The 19,216-nt window shown below is 46.7% G+C and overlaps 2 protein-coding genes across 3 annotated transcripts; both read left to right on the forward strand.

The window, feature by feature from the left end:
• Nucleotides 1-436: 436 nt before the first annotated feature.
• CHMP7 (charged multivesicular body protein 7) lies at nucleotides 437-9,632 on the forward strand. 2 transcript variants are annotated; one of them, XM_059730725.1, is made up of 10 exons: nucleotides 437-816; nucleotides 1,634-1,808; nucleotides 3,519-3,704; nucleotides 4,664-4,797; nucleotides 5,195-5,243; nucleotides 5,554-5,673; nucleotides 5,784-5,882; nucleotides 7,037-7,097; nucleotides 7,634-7,798; nucleotides 8,794-9,632. In XM_059730725.1, exons 1-10 carry the CDS (start codon nucleotides 452-454, stop codon nucleotides 8,856-8,858), a joined length of 1,419 nt encoding a protein of 472 aa, XP_059586708.1. In that variant the 5' UTR covers nucleotides 437-451; the 3' UTR covers nucleotides 8,859-9,632. The 2 variants fall into 2 exon arrangements, with proteins under 2 accessions (XP_059586708.1, XP_006263970.2); XM_006263908.4 differs by having other exon boundaries at nucleotides 7,637-7,798.
• A 3,250-nt stretch (nucleotides 9,633-12,882) lies between these two features.
• Nucleotides 12,883-18,521, forward strand: LOC102559848 (D(1) dopamine receptor). The gene has a single exon (XM_019482465.2). It carries the CDS (start codon nucleotides 15,152-15,154, stop codon nucleotides 16,511-16,513), a length of 1,362 nt encoding a protein of 453 aa, XP_019338010.1. The 5' UTR covers nucleotides 12,883-15,151; the 3' UTR covers nucleotides 16,514-18,521.
• The last annotated feature ends 695 nt before the right edge of the window (nucleotides 18,522-19,216 follow it).

Raw genomic sequence — 19,216 nt, forward strand, 5'->3', positions numbered from 1 at the left:
ATTGCCACCAGGTGTCCCGGACAGGTTTAGCCAGACTCACAAGGAGACAGGGCATGTCCTTGGGGGACAGGGGCGCGGGGCACGGCCTCCGAATCCAAGCTTTCTAGGCCTGACATGAATTATTTTTAAATAAATGTTTCGTGTCCCCAGCCAAATCAAGTCCAAATCCACGAGTCAGTCCAGAACCGTAAGTGGACTAAAAACAACAAACACCCTCCACCCCCATCTGGGGCTTCAGACATTTCCAGAGGCTTTTGGCGGGCAGCCTGCCTGCCCTCAGCCGTACGGAAGAGCCTCCCACTCCCATCAAGTGCGCTTTAAGCCCCAGCACCTCGGCGGGAGGTTACGACTCGAAGCCGGCATGCGGGCAGCGGTGATGTCACGGCAGTGAGGTCACGCTCGCCGGCGGTGACGTCACACGGACTCCGCGCAGGCTCGGTCGGGCTGGCGCATGCGCGGTGCGGACCCGGCCGGCGGGCCGATGAGCGCGGCGGGCAGCGCGGCGGGGCCAGGCCCGGGCCCCGGCCCCGGCCCTGGGGAGGAGGCGGCGGCGGCGGGGCCGGAGCCGGGGGAGCTGCCGGCCGAATGGGAGGCGGACGAGGAGCGTGTGGCCTTCCTGTTTTCCGCCTTCAAGCAGAGCCGCGAGGTGAACAGCACGGAGTGGGACAGCAAGATGAGCGCCTGGGCCGGGCTGGTGCTGGCGCGCGGCCGCCGCCGGGGCTCCGTGCGCACCTGCCTGCGCGAGCTGCGCCTCGCCTTCGAGCGCCGCGGCAGCGTCCCGCTCGGCCTGGCCACCGTGCTGCGCGACCTGCTCAGGTACCGCGGGCCGGGGCCGGGGCCGGGGGCGCCTGCGTGGCTCGCGGGGGGCTCCCAACGGTGCCCACGACGCCCTGGGTGCAGGGGAAAGGGGGATCCCTCCAGGCGACCTTGGGAAGGTGCAGCTGTCGCGCTCCGTGTTGTGTTGAAACCAGGGGAAACAGCAGAGTTGTGCTGTGGCGGCCACAGCAGGGGTGGGTGTCTGTAACGCCGCTGTGGGTCCCTAACCAAAATCGTGCCAGTTGTGTTGTTTGACACGTTTATATTGTTCAGTCTGTGTATTGTTTATGATCCAGTTTAACACGGCATGGCACCCTCGAAAGGATCTCGAGGCACCCCAGGGGGCTGCGCCCGCTAGTGTTAAAATAAATCACAGTGGCGACTGTTGGGACAAGCTGAAGGAAAACAGTGATTTTTTTAGCTTCTCCATTTTGCTTCCTTTGTGCATCTGACAGGCCTCTGTGCCCACTTGCCAGCTACAAAAGCTGCAGGCAGCTAACCTCTGTTTTTATTTGTGTCGTTTCTGTTGCATCGCAAAAGAGAGGAAGATGGGGGAATTCCTGTCATCTCAGAAGATCAGCATGATAATTTGTGGTTAAAGGAAGTCCTTGCGTACGCAAATTGATATGTAGGAAGTAGATTCACGTGGGTGCCCCAGTCAGAGCGAGGCAGTCCTGGGGAAGTGGTGCCGAACTGTGAGCAAAGTGTGCAGGGCTTCCCAAGATGCTTCTCCACAGACTTGTGTGACCTGATGCCTGCCCGGAGCATGGGCTAGCTGCGTTCAGTTCAGTAACGTGTGCGCTGTCTGTCTTTGTAGACGTGGCAAACTGCAGAGGGAGTCGGACTTCATAGCCAGTGTAGACAGCAGCTGGATCTCCTGGGGTGTGGGAGTCTTCATTTTGAAGCCTCTGAAGTGGACCCTGTCAAGTGTGCTAGGTGACAGCAAAGTGCCGGAGGAAGAGGAGATCCTGATTTTTGTGGAGCTACTTCAAGTGAGTTTGCCCTGATAATAGGACAAGAAGGTTTGTGAAGGGAGTGGGAGTTGAGCTGAATTTTCACCCGTTATTAGTGAAGGATTGAAGTTTAATGTGACACCTTCAGTTATACTTTGAATGCTTGAATTATACTTTGAAACCTAAGGAAGGGGGATAAAAAGTCCAGTGGATGCAGTATATGTTCATACATTCTTAAGCTAATGAAACAGTTTGAGTTGAAAGAGGATTTCTGACTTCGTAGTTTTGCTAAGATTGACCCAACCTAAAAGTTAAGTACAATTTTTATGGTTCTTTTGGGCTGGGGGCAGACTTCAAAAAGAGGTCGCTTAAACAGTAGGTATAAAACCATAAACACTGATAATGTTGGGGGTAGCTGGAATATATAGTACTGTTTCTACCTTCTGAGGTGATTGGATTTCACGTTTGTGCCCTTTCATTTTAAACAAGAAACTTCCTCCTCATCCCGTGACAACACAATTGATCCATTTGTTTTGCAGCTTTAAAAAAAGGTGTTTGAGTTGTGGCCAAGTCGAAAACACTTACAGGAGCATAGAAAGCTCAGCAGAGTGGTTCACTCACATGATTTGGTAAAGGAAACAGGAAACCTGCAACCCTGGTTCCTCAGAAACTGAGGGGAAAGAGTCATTCTGTATGCAATTAGTGGTATAAATGTTTACCTCTTCAAACTTCCATTAACAAAGTTATTTTTCAAGCGGCATAAACATTTACCTCCTCAAAACTCTACGAACCTTCCTGGTCTGTCTCCAAACACTAATATTTTCAGAAACATTACTGTGCAATATACGCAGAAACTAGGAACCTTTTTATATGCACCATAAAAAGATTCCTAGTTTCTAAACAACAAAAATTGCCGCCACCTCAACGTTTTAAACCAGAGCTATGATACCAAGAAACTTAGAAACGTCTGTAAAGAGGTGCTTGTGCATGTGGAAGACAGGAATAGTTTGATACAGACCAGGAGAGACATTGCATACCAGTTGATATGAGATCTGACAAGAGCAAAATTCCTTCCTCCTCCTTAAGTGTAAGGGGTGTGAGAGGTGAAGTGGCTCGTCTCTCTGGGCAATACACCTCTACAGCATCTGGCTGCTATTTCTGTGCTCCCAGGACCATCCAATGCTGTAGGTTGCAATAAAGGAGCTTTATGTTATTTGGCATGTGAAATATTCCTCATATGTATATCTGGTTCACACACTAATGTTAAGATTATTTGCCGGGGTTTAGGTTGTAGCCGTGTTGGTCTAAGGACATAGGCAGACAAGGTTCCTTGGGTGAATTTGATTTATTAGACCAACCCAAATAGTTGGAGACTAGTTATTAAGCAAGCTTTCGGGTTCAAAAACCCTTCGTCAGGCTCAGGAAGTTTCAGCAGTTGGTGTGTGCTCTTCCTGGATGGATAAGTCTTTTCATTCCATCCAGGAAGAGCACACACCAACTGCTGAAACTTCCTGAGCCTGACGAAGGGTTTTTGAACCCGAAAGCTTGCTTAATAACTAGTCTCCAACTATTTGGGTTGGTCTAATAAAAGATATCAAATTCACCCAAGGAACCTTGTCTGCCTATGATTATTTGCTGGCATATGCAGTTTTTCTTGGCCCACACTTAAGGAAGGATGTGTCACTTATTGCAGGGCTAGGAAGGAGATCCCTGGGTAAACTGACAGTTGGTTTTATTGCTTTCCTTCAGGAGAAGGCAGAGGAAATGTATCGCCTGTATCAGAACTCGACACTTTCTTCTCACCCGGTTGTTGCCCTCTCAGAATTGCGCTTGCTCTGTGCCAACATGTGTCCGGACGAGAGGACGTTCTATTTGTTGCTGCTCCAGCTCCAGAAGGAAAAGAAGGTCACAGTCTTGGAACAGAATGGAGAGAAGGTACAGAGTAAAAGTGACAGTTTTGGGGTGTGATCCCATCCCTGTCATGCTTCCTGTTTGGCTTTCAGGGTACTTATTTTGATGGCTAAATGTCAACATCTTCCAGTGCCTGTACCTTGTGGAATTGGCTAGGTTCCCCTATAACAGCGTCTAACCTCTTGGTGCAGGGATAAAGCTCCAGAGTGTTCAGGAAGTGAAGGGTCTTAATTCCTCTCAGCAGTCAATAACTTTGTGGTTAATGTGGTGCTATTCACCCCCAAAGATTCTATACTGCATAACCTGGCAGGCAATCTGTAGACATGGGGACAGTTCAGCTACTCGGAGCAACATTGCACAGCAGTTTAGGAGAGGAATCGGGAGAACTTCATATCCAGTTGAAAATGCAGGAGGGATTTGGAGAGGCTGAATCCAACTCGCAAATAGGAATAAGGCCACAACTTTGGGATTGCTACTGCAACTCTGACAAAGTGATTACAACCTAAGTTTCACTTCTGATCTAAACAGTGGCATTTCTGTTAGCCCAGTGCTCTTTAAATACCAGCCAGGGTCATTGTCTGAATAGTGTTTGGCAACTTCGCAGTTCAAAAAGTCGTGCAAACCCAAAGCAATTGGTGCTGAATGAGAAGAGCATTTCTGAAATTGCAAATGCGACTCCTGCAGCTTTTTGCTTCCTTAGAAGCAGCCCAGCTGCATACAGATACAGTTGAATCCTGTTTGGTTTGTGATCTTGTACAGGATTGTAGCACAGCTGGCCTTAGTCCTTTTTTAGACTTGAGGTCATCAGTGTCTCTTTCAGTATTGTGGTGCTCCAAGCTGGAAAAATGGCTACAGGACTCTTGTAAAAAGGCCGTGTAAAGATAAAATCCATCTCCTCAATGTAGCTGTCACATTACAGATTCCTGCTTGGTGGATCACAACTTCAGCAGGATGGCAACTCAACAGCTTTTTCCTCTTTCTAGATTGTAAAATTTGCCCGGGGTCTTCACACCAAAGTGTCCCCAGTTAATGACGTGGACATCGGGGTGTATCAGCTGATGCAGAGTGAGCAGCTGCTGTCACGGAAGGTGGAGTCCCTCTCTCAGGAAGCCGAGAGGTAATGAGTGTATTACTCAGCTCTAAGGAAAAGCTGCTTGCGAACTACAACTTCTTGCTCATGTGTTATGTCCTAGATCACCTTGTTCATGCTACTGTCTAAAGTCAAGGGATTTCTCTGATTTGCCTATCAGAGTTCCTTGTTTTTACCCTCTGTCCCTCTATTCAGCCATGTGCATTGTTCTGTCCTTGGATGCACCCCAGCTTTTTGTCATTTCGTACAAGGTATCTTAGATAGTGCTTACACTGTTTATAGGGTGCATTGGGTCTCAGCCTGTGGCAGTTGGTGGAACAGGAATCTTCAGGGCAGAAGAAGAAGGATGGAAGGAAAGCTGGCTGTTTTGTGAACCTTCTTCTGCATGTGATTTGATTTAATTTCTCCTTTTCTGGACTTCCAGGTGTAAAGAGGAGGCCCGAAGTGCTTGTAGAGCTGGGAAAAAACAGCTGGTAAGTGGTGCTGCTCAACTGCTGCTGTTTGGGAGATGTGGTCTTGGAACTGTGATGTGAGCAGCTTCCAAAGTTGTGTTGCATTCAAGCCATTCTGTGATATACAAGATTTCCTGAGGCAGAGAGGCTCAATTCATATGAGATGCCCTCTTTGTGAGTATACTCCCTGCGAGTGAGACGTACAAGAGTGATGTCTCTCCTAAAGCCAACTGTGCTGTCTTCCTTGTTGTGCTTGGGATAGTTGTTTAAAGAAGGGACTTATTTGAATGCTGCCTGGTTTCTGATCTGTTTCTGCATCTTTTTCTTCTAGGCACTTAGATGTTTAAAATCAAAGCGAAGGACAGAGAGACGGATTGAAGAGCTCCATTCCAAGCTGGATACAGTGCAGGGTATACTGGATCGTATATATGCTTCACAGACGGATCAGATGGTAATGTACACAGTGTGTTATGGTAGAGCAGCCAGTAGTCCTTTCTTGGCTCAAGAGATGTGTCCCCATTAAAGTGAAATATCTTTTCTCTCCCTCCACCCCCCATTTAGGTGTTTAATGCCTACCAGGCTGGAGTAGGAGCTCTAAAACTGTCCATGAAGGATGTCACTGTGGAAAAGGCAGAGAACCTGGTGGATCAGATTCAGGAGGTAAAGTAACTGGAATGAGATGCTTGAATAGTAGCTTGTGACTGAGTGAGAAAATGCTGGTGCCTATGTTAGACATGTTTTCCAAATCTTTGCCTGAGGCTCCTGACAATTATGTCTGTATGTGCCTCCTGTTTCTAGGGTGGCTCAATTTTTTTTTTTAATGAAAGTGAGATAAATCACCATTTTACTCTTGATTTTAATCAGGAAACCTTGGTTGTAATCTTTACATTTGTGTTTACTTCCTTAAAGAAAAGCTCTGTCTTACCGATTGGTAGCCATTAAAGCACATTTATAGAGAGAGTTTTTGCCTAAATTTGGCATATCTTCACGTTATGGAGAATACCACCTACTAATTCATGACTCCTGTCAAGACTGGGATGGAAACTTGTGCATTTCATTGCATTCTAACAAAAACTTACTTTATTTAAATCATCTTAAATGTACTAGATACATAAAAATAAGGTGTAAGGGATTTTTTTAGGCTAAACTTCAGGATTTCTTTTTGGCACCTATGTTCACATTTTAAATCAAATGGGACTCTCAGCTTATTTATTTATGGATTGGAAGAGGAAAAACATCCTTCCCTGTTTTGACAATCTCCTTATCCATCTCTTATTTCTGAAAAATGCAACTAAACTGACCTAGTTGAGTGAACTGAAATCAAGAAAATAGTCCCTCTGCTCCTGCAGGAACAGCCATTCATGTCAGGCTATATTTTTACTTCCACAAATTCTTGTCCCAGATTCTAAAACTGTGATTTGCACCAGTCTTTTAAAATGTTGGGAGCAAACACGTAGTGATTAGTATTTATATTTTAGCTAATTTTTATTTGGATGGTTTGTAAGAAGCTTAGGCCTTAATACATTTGCTGTAATTGTAATATAAAATTAGTATAATTTGCAAAAGGAAAAAAAAGAACTTATTGTATTCATTCTGCCCATCAGTTGCATCCTTGATCTTCTATGAAATCAATCCTCACATTAATCGCTCAGCTTGTTAATGTTTTGCAACTTATTTGTGACATTAGCCCTTTAGGTCTTTCAGTGCTGATAGATGCTATCTATAAAGTTCCTTTGTAGTCTTCTATTTAACTTCATCAAGATCAGCTTTGAGCATTGTATTTCAAGGCTGCACACTGTTCCTTCTCTTTGCAGCTTTGTGATACCCAGGATGAAGTTGCCCAGACTTTGGCAGGGGTGGGGATCAATGGTCTGGGTGAGTACACGCCTTACACAGGCTTCTCATCCTTTTGCTTACCACCACCCACAAATGACGGTGCAGCTGGCTCTCCTTCCTCAGAGAGCAGGTGGTTGTTCTCAGCAGTTTGGAGGAAGGAACTGGTCATTTGTTATAGAGGGAGAAAGATTTAACAGGGTAGTTCTGTATGTCTCTGCTAACTTCTACTGATCTGCTGAGCCACTTGCAAATGGAACATGGACTCCCCTAAACATGTGCACGTATGAAAGTGCCAGTGGCCCTCAGAAGTTGGGTTGTGAACACTTTTTAGGATGGTATCATTAGTTCTAATTGGGGAGGCCCCTTTCTTCCTGTTGGTTTCATAGCACCTTGCTGTGTCATTTATCTATCTTTTCTGGAACACTTTCCCCATCCCCTTGGCACCTCCACCTTCCCAAACATACAGGCTTCTGCAGTGACTCTTCCTTAGCCTGAAGTCTGGCTGTACCTCCAGGTGCTTGAAGATGTAGAGTTCTACCACCCCAAGGGATTGACAGTTTGTTTTCTTTGACCAGCAGAAGTTGACACTGAGGAACTTGAGAAGGAGCTAGATAGTCTTCTTGTGGACTCGACTAAAGAGACTCTGGATCTGCCTCCTGTGCCCCGGAAGCCGCTGCTTCCCACCGTTTCTGATGCAGAGCTTGAAGCTGAGTTGGAGAAACTTTCCTTGTCAGACAGAGGTATGCGTAGATGCCAGCAAACAGCCTTACTCATGTGTCTGCTGTTGGGAATGGGCACAACCAAGGGTCTGTATTCACAACCTGTATGGTAGAGTGTCTAGCATTACTGCATTGGAAATTGGTGACCTCTGGCAGTCTGGGCATAGAAGACAAATGTGCTTTGGATCCAGGAGACTTCCTCATGTTTCTTATCTGTATAGGTGAGGCTTAAAAGTTGAGGCACAGCAGAGTGAGCAGTGTAGGGTGGAGAGGGGAGCTTAGTCTCATGAGGTCACTTGTACCTAGTCTGTGGACAGCGATTGCTGAATTTATGGCTGACAATATGGAAATGTCATAGAGCAAGGGGACGTCCTCCTCTCTTCAGCCTTCATACTGTGGGATAGGAAAGTATGCTGCAGCAAGGTGTGTTGTGCATAATTCCTTTTAAAACTAAAGCACCCAGAAAACTGCGTGAGGTTACCTGGTGTGTATTCGGTGGTTTTTATGTAACCAATAACTCTCGAGAGGGCCTTGATGACTCAGTACCTAAAACACTGACTTCTCGGCCAAGTTCTTGAATAAGCTACATCCCAGATCAGTTCTTCAAGGGCCTTCATTGCTTCCTGCCTCCTGTCTTGTAGGCACAGGCTCAGCAGGCCTTGAAGTTAATAACCTATAAAAAAACTGTACTGGATCAGATGCCTAGTCCCTTTTGTCTCAAGTAGGAGTAAATTTCAGGTGCTTCAGATATTCTTTTGTTGAAGACAGATTATAGAATGGCCTGCCCATAGAACATTCTTTGTGTTTGTATAGTTAGTAATTACCTTTTCTGGACTGAAACATGAAGGTTACATGTTTAGAAATATCACTTAGGCCTTCTGTTTAACACTTTTGAAACTGAGACAGTTCCTCAGGCCTGTAGAAGTACATCATTTTTTCTCGTCTTCAGGTTTAGCTGGTCTCTAACCCATCCTGCTGCTAAGCATTCACTTGTCTTTTTTCATCTTCCTTTGTAGGTTTGGCACAAAAGACTGTCTGTACTTCCTCTGAGCCCAAAAGAGTGGTGGCACTGGATCTCTGAAGATACAACAGCACCCTGCTGCTGTGATTTGAGAATAGTCTTAAGTTTGCTTAAATAGTGACCATAATTTTAAAGAGTAACTTTGGACGGTGGGCTAACACCCTTCTCTTTTTACTGGATATCACTTGCTAAGTGACATGATCTACTGCCATGACAATCCACCCTCTCTGGAACTGATACCAGCTGGTATTGCTGTCATCTTAGTGCCAATATCTACATTGGTCCCAGTTTGACTGGTTATCCCAAGTCGCCTTCGGTGTTCATTATTTTCCTGGTGAGCTGTCTTCCCTACTGGGATTACAGCCCTCGCTGTTATGTCCAATGAAGATGAGAGCTCTTCTTCATAACTGCTTGATTTTGTTGCAGCTGATGTTGAGGAGAACCTGAAAAGCAGCAGTATCACAGTTGCTCAACGTCTGGCTAGTTGTGTGGTTGTGTAAAACATTTGGCACATTACATATATACTGTCCTTAACAGTCAAGTGTCTGCAATAAGCTTGCACACCTGTCGATAGTGCTACCTATCTTTTCCTGTTTGTATTTGCACGGTTGTGGACAACTACACATGTGACTCTTTAACTGTAGGAAACTTTGTTCTTGTTGCCACAAGGGGGCAGCAGTTGCCAGCACAAAATGACACTTGCTCCTCTTTCTGTAATAACAAGGCCTTAAAAAGAGACCTGCAAAGGGCTTAAAAATGAAGGTGTTGCTTTTTATGCTGTGATGGGATGGGCCTGCAAAGCTGATTTAAAAAAAATAAACTGCTTAGTTTGTGTTTTTGGGTTTTGTTTTTTTTTTTTTAACCTGTGAAAACAGCAGGTAGTTCAAGTTTTACCTTCCCTGTTTTTTGCAGGAGATTTTTGGAAGTCAGAGGGGGATTAAATGAGAGGTTCTTTTTTTTTGCACTACCAGGGAGAATTTGGGGGGTATAGTAGTCTTCTCCAAAGTGTATGGGGGCTCTTGAATCCTTCACACAATGCAACTCCTCCCCTTCAGTTTTCAGTCTTGAGGCATAACACTACAAGCTGAGCTAGAGGAGAACTGCATTTTTAATGTACACAACCCAAGCAGAGCCTTTATTCATCAGAACAAAGTGCAATCTTTTTGTCCCCATTTGCAGGTCACTTTTACTATGCTTATCATGTACACAGAAGAAGGTAAACCTGGCTAATCATGCTTCAGTTGCTTCCAGTGGGACTGGGTGACCTCTTTTGGGAGAGGCAGATGTTTCCACCTGTGCTCTGTGTATCCTGGCTCCTGATGGGAGAGCCATAGTGGGGTTGGTACCAAGCACATGTGAGCCTGGGGAAGTCTGTGGGGTTTTGCTGAGTAGGTGTTTGTTTGTAATTGGTGTCCTGCTTCTGTCCTTCCTTTGAGGTAGAATGTATTATTTGTTGTACTAGTTTCATGCCTGCCTCTGCTACCAGTAGCTGCCCACTTCCCAGGGCACACAAAGGACAGGTTGCTTGAACTAGCAGTAATGAGTCATGGAATAATAATCAAAGCAGGGAAAAAGGAGCTCTAGACCTAGCCCAACTTCTGGAGATGAGAGAGAGAGAACTGCCAGGGAGGTAACTTCAATGTGCTGCATCTGAACACAGCCAGCTCCTCTACCAGATCCCCTCACCAACACCACTTCTGTTCCTGAGTGCAAGCTCCTCAGACAGAGGGGCAAGGTGCAGCAGGTAAGCAGTTCATGTGAGCTAAAAGCAGAATCACAGTAAATACAGTCAGTGTGTTCCTTTCCTTTCTGTACAAAAGGGGAAAAAAGATTGCTGGTCTTTACTACCTGCCATGTAATAAAGGGAGGAAAAAATCAAGAGTATAATGTGCTTTTTCTCTTGCATATTATCTTTTTTTCCATTGATCATCTTGGTATTAATGTAGCTCCAGCTGTGCTGCTGTTTCTGGAAAAGTCTATTAAATACAAATAGGCAGGTCCTTCAGCTTTGATCTTAAAAACCAAGCCATGAATAATCAATGCACCAGCCAGCTCTGTTTACCTGAAGCCTGGCTGCTTCTCAGAAAAGCAGCTGTGCTCTGCATTGTCTCTACAACCTGTTGCTTAGAAGAGGTGGCCTGACAAGTGACCGTTGCTTCTGGGCATCATGCTGATGTACAATTCCACTTGTTCCATTTCTCTCTGTGAGAGGCAATGTGCAAAGTGATGAGAAAGCAAGAAAAAATGTGTGGGGGGGGGGGTGCAGGCATGCACACACCCACAAATGGGGTGCTTCTACTGCACATACATATAAATTTCTTGCAACAACAGTTGTTTTAGGAGGACTGGCAGTGGCACATAAGAGTTAAAACCCAGGCAGCTGCTGTCTTACTTGAAGTGGATTGTAATTTTTGTGCTTTGACTCCAAGTGGGAATGTAATCAAGCAGGCTCAATGGAAAGTAAACATCAAGATGTAACTATGAAAGAAAAAGAGGAAAATGGTGGAAGGGTAATATACATAGATGGCATATTGCTGAAATATGAGAGAGAAAATACAAGAACATCAAGTGCTAATGAGTTGCCATCAAAATGAAATCTTCCCACAGAAGTGCTTTGCAAAATATAAACACAGTACCCATTTGATTCTCTATTGAAAGGTCAGCCGCTTCTCTCATGAAACGCATAGTGACTTAAGGTGACTCTGCAATGCAGATCCTTGGTCTTGCATCTTGGTGGAAAGGCTGTTTCCCTAGTACCATGGCAATGCATGGGAGCCAGATGACTGCAAAATGGAAGAGTGCTCTCAACTAATAAATCATCTACATGGCCTGCTCTAGCTTTTACTCAAATGCTTCCTATGCAAGAACTTGGCTGGGTTACCTTGTGGGCTCCAGCTGTACTGTGAGTATCGTGGCTGACGGCAGGGTGAGATTCAGTTCCCAGACAGAACTCTATGCTGAGACTGCCATATTTTCCTGGGTGCCTTATTTGTTAAAAAACCTTGGCAATCTAGATGGTGCCGAGGGAGCAGTGGTGAATGCCCTATCACAATAACACCGGTGGTGCATGCCACAAGGCTGCAGTTTGCCAAGGCCCTTTCTCGGATGGGCTGCATCTATGTATAACGCACCAAATCTGTGCAACAAAAGCCATACAGCTGGCTGCTTGGATATGGTTTTCTCATTGCAGATGTGTCCTAGCCAGGAGTGCCTGGTGCCTCTGTGCTTAACATTTGTCCTCCTGCCTTTGCTGAAATGACTTAGTCTATTTATGTAACTTAAGTAATAATAACAGTTTCACAGAGCAAACCAGCCTTCAGTCCCTGGGTCTTCCTCCTTGGAGTAAATACTTGGCAGGAGCTTGCTACAAAGTGATGGAGTTAATGAGACAATTAAATGAAGCCCTGGCAAGCTGTTACTGCAAAATATTTAGCTAGTTCCTTTAACGTGCACATTGCTGCAAAAGAAGTCATGTCACAAAACAACAGTATCCTCTTCTTGGTAAAAACACAATCACTGCCTTGAATGGGAAGGGAGGAGAGGAGTATATCAACTATATTTCACCTCAAAGATATGAAAACTGAATAGTCCTGAAACATTTTGTATTAAATGTGAGATCACAGAGTGCCTGGGCTATGGGCTACAGCTAATTAAACAAAAGCTGGGTAGAGTTGTGGGTTTTTCTTTTCTTCTTCCCCATAAAAGACTGGCAGCTGCTTCCTCTCAGAAATGGTGTATCAAACAGGCAGAGATTAAAGTCACTGCAAAATTTTAACAGCAAACCCTGGCTAATTAACAAGCTTAAGGCTGAGGTTGGACTTGTTTCTTGGGGCATTAACCTTGGAAGGATTTTTTTGCTGCTTGTTTCTCAGTGCATTTGCCAGAGTGGGATTTCTCCAACTGTCTATGGAGTTAAATGCCAAGCACTTTCTTAAGAGCTGGATTCTCAGGAAATGTAGCCTGAAATCCCACAGGAGCTAATTGGGGGTAGGAGGGAACTGCTGTTGTTAGGTCATCTCTCTAGTAACTAGCAGCAGATGTGATTCTGTGCAGATAGTGAGCTGGCTTGGGAACCAGATGCAAAAGGCTTGTGAAGGGATGTAGGTGCTGGGGCGGGGGGTGGCGCTTTGTTTTAATGGAGTAATGATTTTTTTGGCCCTGTTCTCTCTCTCTCTCTCACCTTGTGCACTGAAATCTCCAGCCTCCTGGGCAAAGGGATCCCTGCTGTAACTACTTAAGTCAATGAAGTTTCAGTGTTGGTGGATATGGCCTGTTAATTTTTAACATGTAGCTGCAACTGAGAGTAAGTGAGTCCTGGTTCCTAATACAGCAGCATAGCTTGCCTAACGCAAAGGAGGATGTGAGGAAAGTAGCTTGAGACTGTGGCTTGTTGGGGTCACAGTGGGAGTCAATGGGAGGCAGTTCCACTATTAACACTATTCTGCACTTCTAGCCCTGGTGGTGATGGGAAACTCTTCTCCCTTAAGAGATGAGATGTAAATATAGAGCAAGGCAGTTTAGCCACTTCCCCTGCCATGCTATAGATGAGATGATAAGGTGAGACCACTCTAGCTTTCCCCAGATGCACTCCATAAAGGGGACAGGAAATGGTAAGTCACTGCTGAATGATTCGCGGTAGGCATCAGCACTGTTTTTGGGCAGAGTACCAAAAACACCCACAACCTTGACTTGGAAGATGTTGGAACGCCAGGGCGGGTGGTAGGGGAGCAGCAGGGGGGCCAATCCTTGTTGTGCCAGTGCAGCCTTAGCCACTTCCCTGCCATCTGCTTGGAGGCATGTGCACCAAGCAAAATGCCTTCACTTGCCACATTCTGGCACGCATGCTGGGGGGTTGCCTACCCCTGATTTGGAGGCTCAGGGAACAGACTTCCTTGCTGTGACTCCTGGCTAGTCAGCCCTGTCCTAGAGGTCCCTATCAGCCTGGAAAAGGGACTGTGCTCTAAAGGCACTTGGATTGCATACTAATGTAGGAAGAGTTTTTGTTTTCAGTCCATCACTCCGCCAGAGCGGACTGCAGAGGGCTTGAGACACCCCTTCACCATGCTTTAAAAAAAGGAATGCATTCACACCTGGAGTTCACTGAGAAACTTGCTTGGTTTTTTCTGTTAAAAGTGAACAAACTTAGTCCCGCTATCAAACTACTCGCTCAAGCTGCATTCAACATTTGGGGTTCTCTTAGGTAAGAGCTACTCCCTTCAAATCTTAAAAGAGAACATTGCATAACTGCTCACTCTGATAGGTGCCGTTAGGAGGAAAAGGACCACAAGCAGATTAGACTCTAATACCTGGAGGTCTTTTATACAGTGGTTCATCTACAGACTTAATATCTCTTACAATAGAAAGTAAACACCATTATCTAGTATATCTACGTTGGGATGACAAGGAAATGAGGTACAGAGGGGAAAATGTCCTGCCTAAAACCATGCAGTTAGGCAGTGGCAGAGTGGGGAAAAAAACCTGGTTCTCCAGTGCCGTATCCACCGCTGCTATAATCTGCTCATGCTGTCTGCCACTATGAGCATTAACATGACCTGGTTTCCCACCCTGACTGCTGCTATGTTTGATACAAGACCTGTCTGATTGCTCATCATCTCAGCCCCAGAACCTCTTGTCTGTTTCCTGACCTTCTCTGCAGCCTATACCTTCCCCAGTTTTGGTGGAAGATCCTCCAGCCCCATCTAAAAACAAACTGGGCAAGAACTGGCAAATAGGGACCTGGTGTGAGATGAGAAGAGATCTCACCTGAGGGAAATCCAGTGGAAGTTAGCAAGAGAGGAAAGAGCAGAGACAGCAAAACAGTCTGGTGCGTGAGGTGAGAAGCAGAGAGCATCCATCAGCAACAGCAGAGAGCAAGCCCAGTTCCTCCTCACATCTGGCAGCAAGTCCCAGCCTGGCCAGTACAAAAGGGACCGACTGGGATTGTACAGCCAGCAAATAGATCAGCAAGAGCTGATGAGCTGCTGAACGAGGAGAGGGGAGGGAAGCTGGAAGCAGAGCCCACCCACCCTGCACAAGTGCAGGAGGTGAGCACGGGCTCTTTGTGAGCAGCAAGCTGTAAAAGAAAGAAAAGTGTGTGCGCGCGCTTTGGAGAAAGGTGGCTGAGAGCTGGGGAGAATGCCAGGCTGTCTGCAGGAGCTTTGGAAAGAAGCAAAAGGTTGGAGCACTTCCTGGGACCGGGAGATCTGGCGGAGCTGCGGGAGTTTGAGAGCTGGGAGAATCGCTAACTGCGACACTGGGATGCTAGCAGAGGAGTGACAAAGACATAGCTTTGTGCTGATGGGGACTTAGTGCTGGTGAGATCCCTGAGGACAGCAAGGACACAAAGGGAACTCATGGATGGGCTTTACTTCTCCAGAGAGGCAGACGGGCTGGCAACGATCAATGACACCCTCAGCAGGGAGAGCTGGGGGGAGGAAGCCAACTCAGAGCTGTCCCTTCGGGTGGTGACAGGTGTCCTCCTCTTCCTCCTTATCCTGTCCACCCTCTTGGGCAACACCCTGGTGTGCGCGGCTGTGGTCAAGTTCAGACACCTACGTTCCAAGGTCACCAACTTCTTTGTCATCTCGTTGGCTGTCTCCGACCTCTTTGTGGCTGTGCTAGTGATGCCCTGGAAGGCAGTTACCGAGGTGGCTGGCTTTTGGCCCTTTGGGGGCTTCTGTGACATCTGGGTGGCCTTCGACATTATGTGCTCCACTGCTTCCATCCTCAACCTGTGCGTCATCAGTGTGGACCGCTACTGGGCCATCTCCAGTCCCTTCCGCTATGAAAGGAAGATGACTCGGCGCGTGGCTTTTGTCATGATCGGGGTGGCATGGCTGCTCTCCATCTTGATCTCCTTCATCCCTGTGCAGCTGCAGTGGCACAAAGCCAGCGAGCTCCTTCCACCCCAAGAGTTGAGCTTCAACATCAGCCAGGAGGAGAACTGTGACTCCAGCCTCAGCCGGACCTATGCCATCTCTTCCTCCCTCATCAGCTTCTACATCCCGGTTGCCATCATGATTGTGACGTATACACGGATCTTCCGCATCGCCCAGCACCAGATTCGCCGCATCTCCTCCCTAGAAAGGGCAGTGGAGCATGCCCAAAATTGCCACAGCAGTGACTGTTCGCATGAGGCCTCCTTGAAGAACTCTTTCAGAAAGGAGACCAAAGTCCTCAAGACCCTCTCCATCATTATGGGTGTCTTTGTCTTCTGCTGGCTGCCCTTCTTTGTGCTCAACTGCATGGTGCCTTTCTGCGACTTCAGTCGGCATGAACCTGGTGAGCTGCCTTGTGTTACTGAGACAGTCTTCAACATCTTCATCTGGTTTGGCTGGGCCAACTCCTCCCTCAACCCCATCATCTATGCTTTCAATGCTGACTTCAGGAAAGCCTTTGCCACCATCCTAGGCTGCAATCGCCTCTGCCCCAGCAATGCAGTGGAGACAGTGAACTTCAGCAATGAGCTGGTTTCCTACCACCATGACACCACCTACCAGAAAGAGGTGGTGACCCTCAGCTACCCGCACATCCTCCCCCATGCCGCCATGCAGGCAGAAGACCATGAGGTGACTTTCGACAAGGTGTCTCAAATTTCCCAGACTTCGCACAACAACCATCCCGGTCCTGTCTTACCTGCTGTGGTCCACGTGGAGTGTGAGGTGGCTGTATCACTGGAAAAGATCACGCCATTCACCCCCAGTGTCATGGGTTGAAAAGGGACTGGGGGCAGGGAGCATGGGGAGGGCAGACATAGCAGACAATACCCTGCTGCAATCAATCAGTTTCTGAGAATGTGACAACGCACAGAGCGGTTATGGGGCATGGGGGTTGCATGGGGTCACCTTTCCTGTCTTTCTGGCATAACCAACATGACTTTCCAGGGGATCAGAAAGCTCAGGGGATCTGAAGCAGGGTATGGTGCTTTCCCCTCTAATGTTGGGGGTTCAAACCCAGCCCAGGCTGGCACTCAATGAAAGCTTCAGGTGGCCTCTGATTCACATTCATATTCTGCGAGTACAGTAGAGAACTAGGCCGCAATTTTAGGGGGAAGAGGCTGAACGTGGTGGCTTTATTGCTCACCCCTATTCTCAGTCATACTACTGTGTCTTGTTCCCTTTCTTAGTTTTTTCTCCTCCCCTTTCACCCATGGTCTCTCCAAACCTCCTTCCTCCCTGAGTACTCTCCACACTGTCTCAGCTGCTGCCTCATTTCAATAACAATTGTTTTTAAAGATTCTCTCTTTTCTCACTCACCTGTACTTTTTAATTAGCATCTTCTTTGCATATTCAAACTTGAGTCTAGTAGCTCCAGCGTCAGGGTGGAACTGCCACGGGAGCAGCTCCTTGCCTTTCACTGCAAAAAGGTGACATGGGTTATTTTAGCAGTGTGTTTTGACAGGTACTTGTTTAAACATTTGCAGCAGAAAACATTGCATGTCCATGCCACCCTGAATCCAAGGCATCTGCAGCTCCTTGGCACTGCCAAAACGCCTTGTCGTCTTTCTCCCCAATAAACCTTAACAAAGAGAAAAATCAGAAGGTGATAATTATAGTGTAACAGTAATTATTAAATACAGCCCAATTACAGTCAAGTCACAGCACAGTGGGCGTGGGAGAGGAGCACAGCACACTGTGCTCCTGGGGTCGTTCTTACAATTTCTCTGTGGAAGCATGGATAGGACTGACTGTTGCTCATAACCAGCTCAGAATAGCGGAGGGGTGGTGGTGGGAGAGTGGTTAGAGCAGGAGTTAGGCTTTCAAGGCTGTATCCTCTTGGAGAAAGTATATGTGATTCACTTACATCCTTGCACAAGACCCAGACCAAAGTGAGTCCTAGCCTGGTTGAGTCCTTGGGGTATTTAGTGGGTTATGTGTGATAAATAATAAGGAAGGTCCTCTCAAAATGAACTTCCTAATGGCCCATGGGAGTCTGGACTCCAGGGGAGTGTTAGAGGGGGTGGGACAGGGGCCAGAATTGTGGTTTTACTGCTGACCTAGGCAGATCATTTAGCTTCTCCCTCTTGGTTTCTCTGTCTGTAATGAGTCTAATAATACCTACCTCACAGCAGTGTTGTGAGGCATAATTATGAGCATGCATGAAATGTTTTGCAAAGGGTGCTTAGCAGATAGCACCATTACCTCTGACAATGGTTGGTTAAACCTGCAACATACCAGACAAAAGAGAACTTGGCCCTTTGACCTGGAGCTGACCAGACAGGAGTGAATGAGCACAGCTGGGGGATAAAAAGAATCTTTGTCTGCTTTGAAACAGAGGGTGTTTCAAATAGCCCTTCAAGGTTCTTTGGGTAAATTTGATATCTATTATTAGAGCAACTCAAATAGTTGGAAAAATTCTTCTTAGCAAGCTTTCGGGTATTTATACCCGAAACACAGCCACAACCTATACCCCTGTCAACTAGCCCGTGTGTGTTTTACTTGAGCCCTTGTGTGCATGTTGGGATGAGGTGGCAGTGGCAAAGGTCCCTTCTTCCATTCCCGGAGGCTGGTTCTTTCCTCCAGTGTCTGTTCATTCCTCCAGCTTGTATCGCAATGCTTGTTTTGTGGCCTGGCAACATGCACCAGTGATTGATCCCTTCCTTGTTTTTGCAGTAGAATAGTCAAGAGAATGACTATAAACTGAACTCACGGTCTCTGGGACACTGGCCTCTTTGTGCAAGAGGGGCTCCCGATGCCCTGGCTGGGATATGGACAGCAACTTCAAAACCACATGTATTTCTGTGTTTTGCTAAGGTTTTTCTTAGTCTGGCAAAAATACACCTCATTCCTCTCTATGCAGGGTGGTTTTCTTTGGGTTTTGCTGCAAATAATGATGGGAATGGGTGGGGTACACAGGCAGAAGCACAGAAGAATGTGATACCAGGATGCAGGATTGAGGCAACACTTCTAATCCTCTGCTGAGGCCACCCTCAGTATACCTGGGGAACCTCACAACAGTGCAAGGAGATGTTGCAAGGAAAGCATTCAAGTCTCCTTCCAGGGTCCGGTACATTGACTCCCACGAGCCACAATTCCCAGCAGTTTGACCAGTATGCCTTTCCTCTGTGTTGTTTCACCTTAATGGTGTTGGGCTCCTGGCTCTTATGAAGCAAAGTGTCTGAGCCAAACCTATTCCCATTTGGCTCTGTCCTTGTTCACTGCCCATCTCAGCCTTTTGGGTCTTCGGAGGACACCTCTCGAAGACAAAGTGGTAAGCCAAGTCTTTCTCATTTGTGGTTTCAGTCTGATGCTCTTGGATGATTTCAGCCAAGTTGTACGGTGCCTTCTGCCTCTCAGTTTTCCCCTGCAGTTTCACTGGGACACAGATTCCCCATGGTTTCCACCCTAAACACTTGTGATGTGCTAGGATGCACTACTGAGTGGTGAGTCATGCGAGTCCCATTTGTAAACTGCGATGGG

Source organism: Alligator mississippiensis, chromosome 7 (assembly GCF_030867095.1).
Source record: "Alligator mississippiensis isolate rAllMis1 chromosome 7, rAllMis1, whole genome shotgun sequence".
NCBI classification, from domain to species: Eukaryota; Metazoa; Chordata; order Crocodylia; family Alligatoridae; genus Alligator; species Alligator mississippiensis.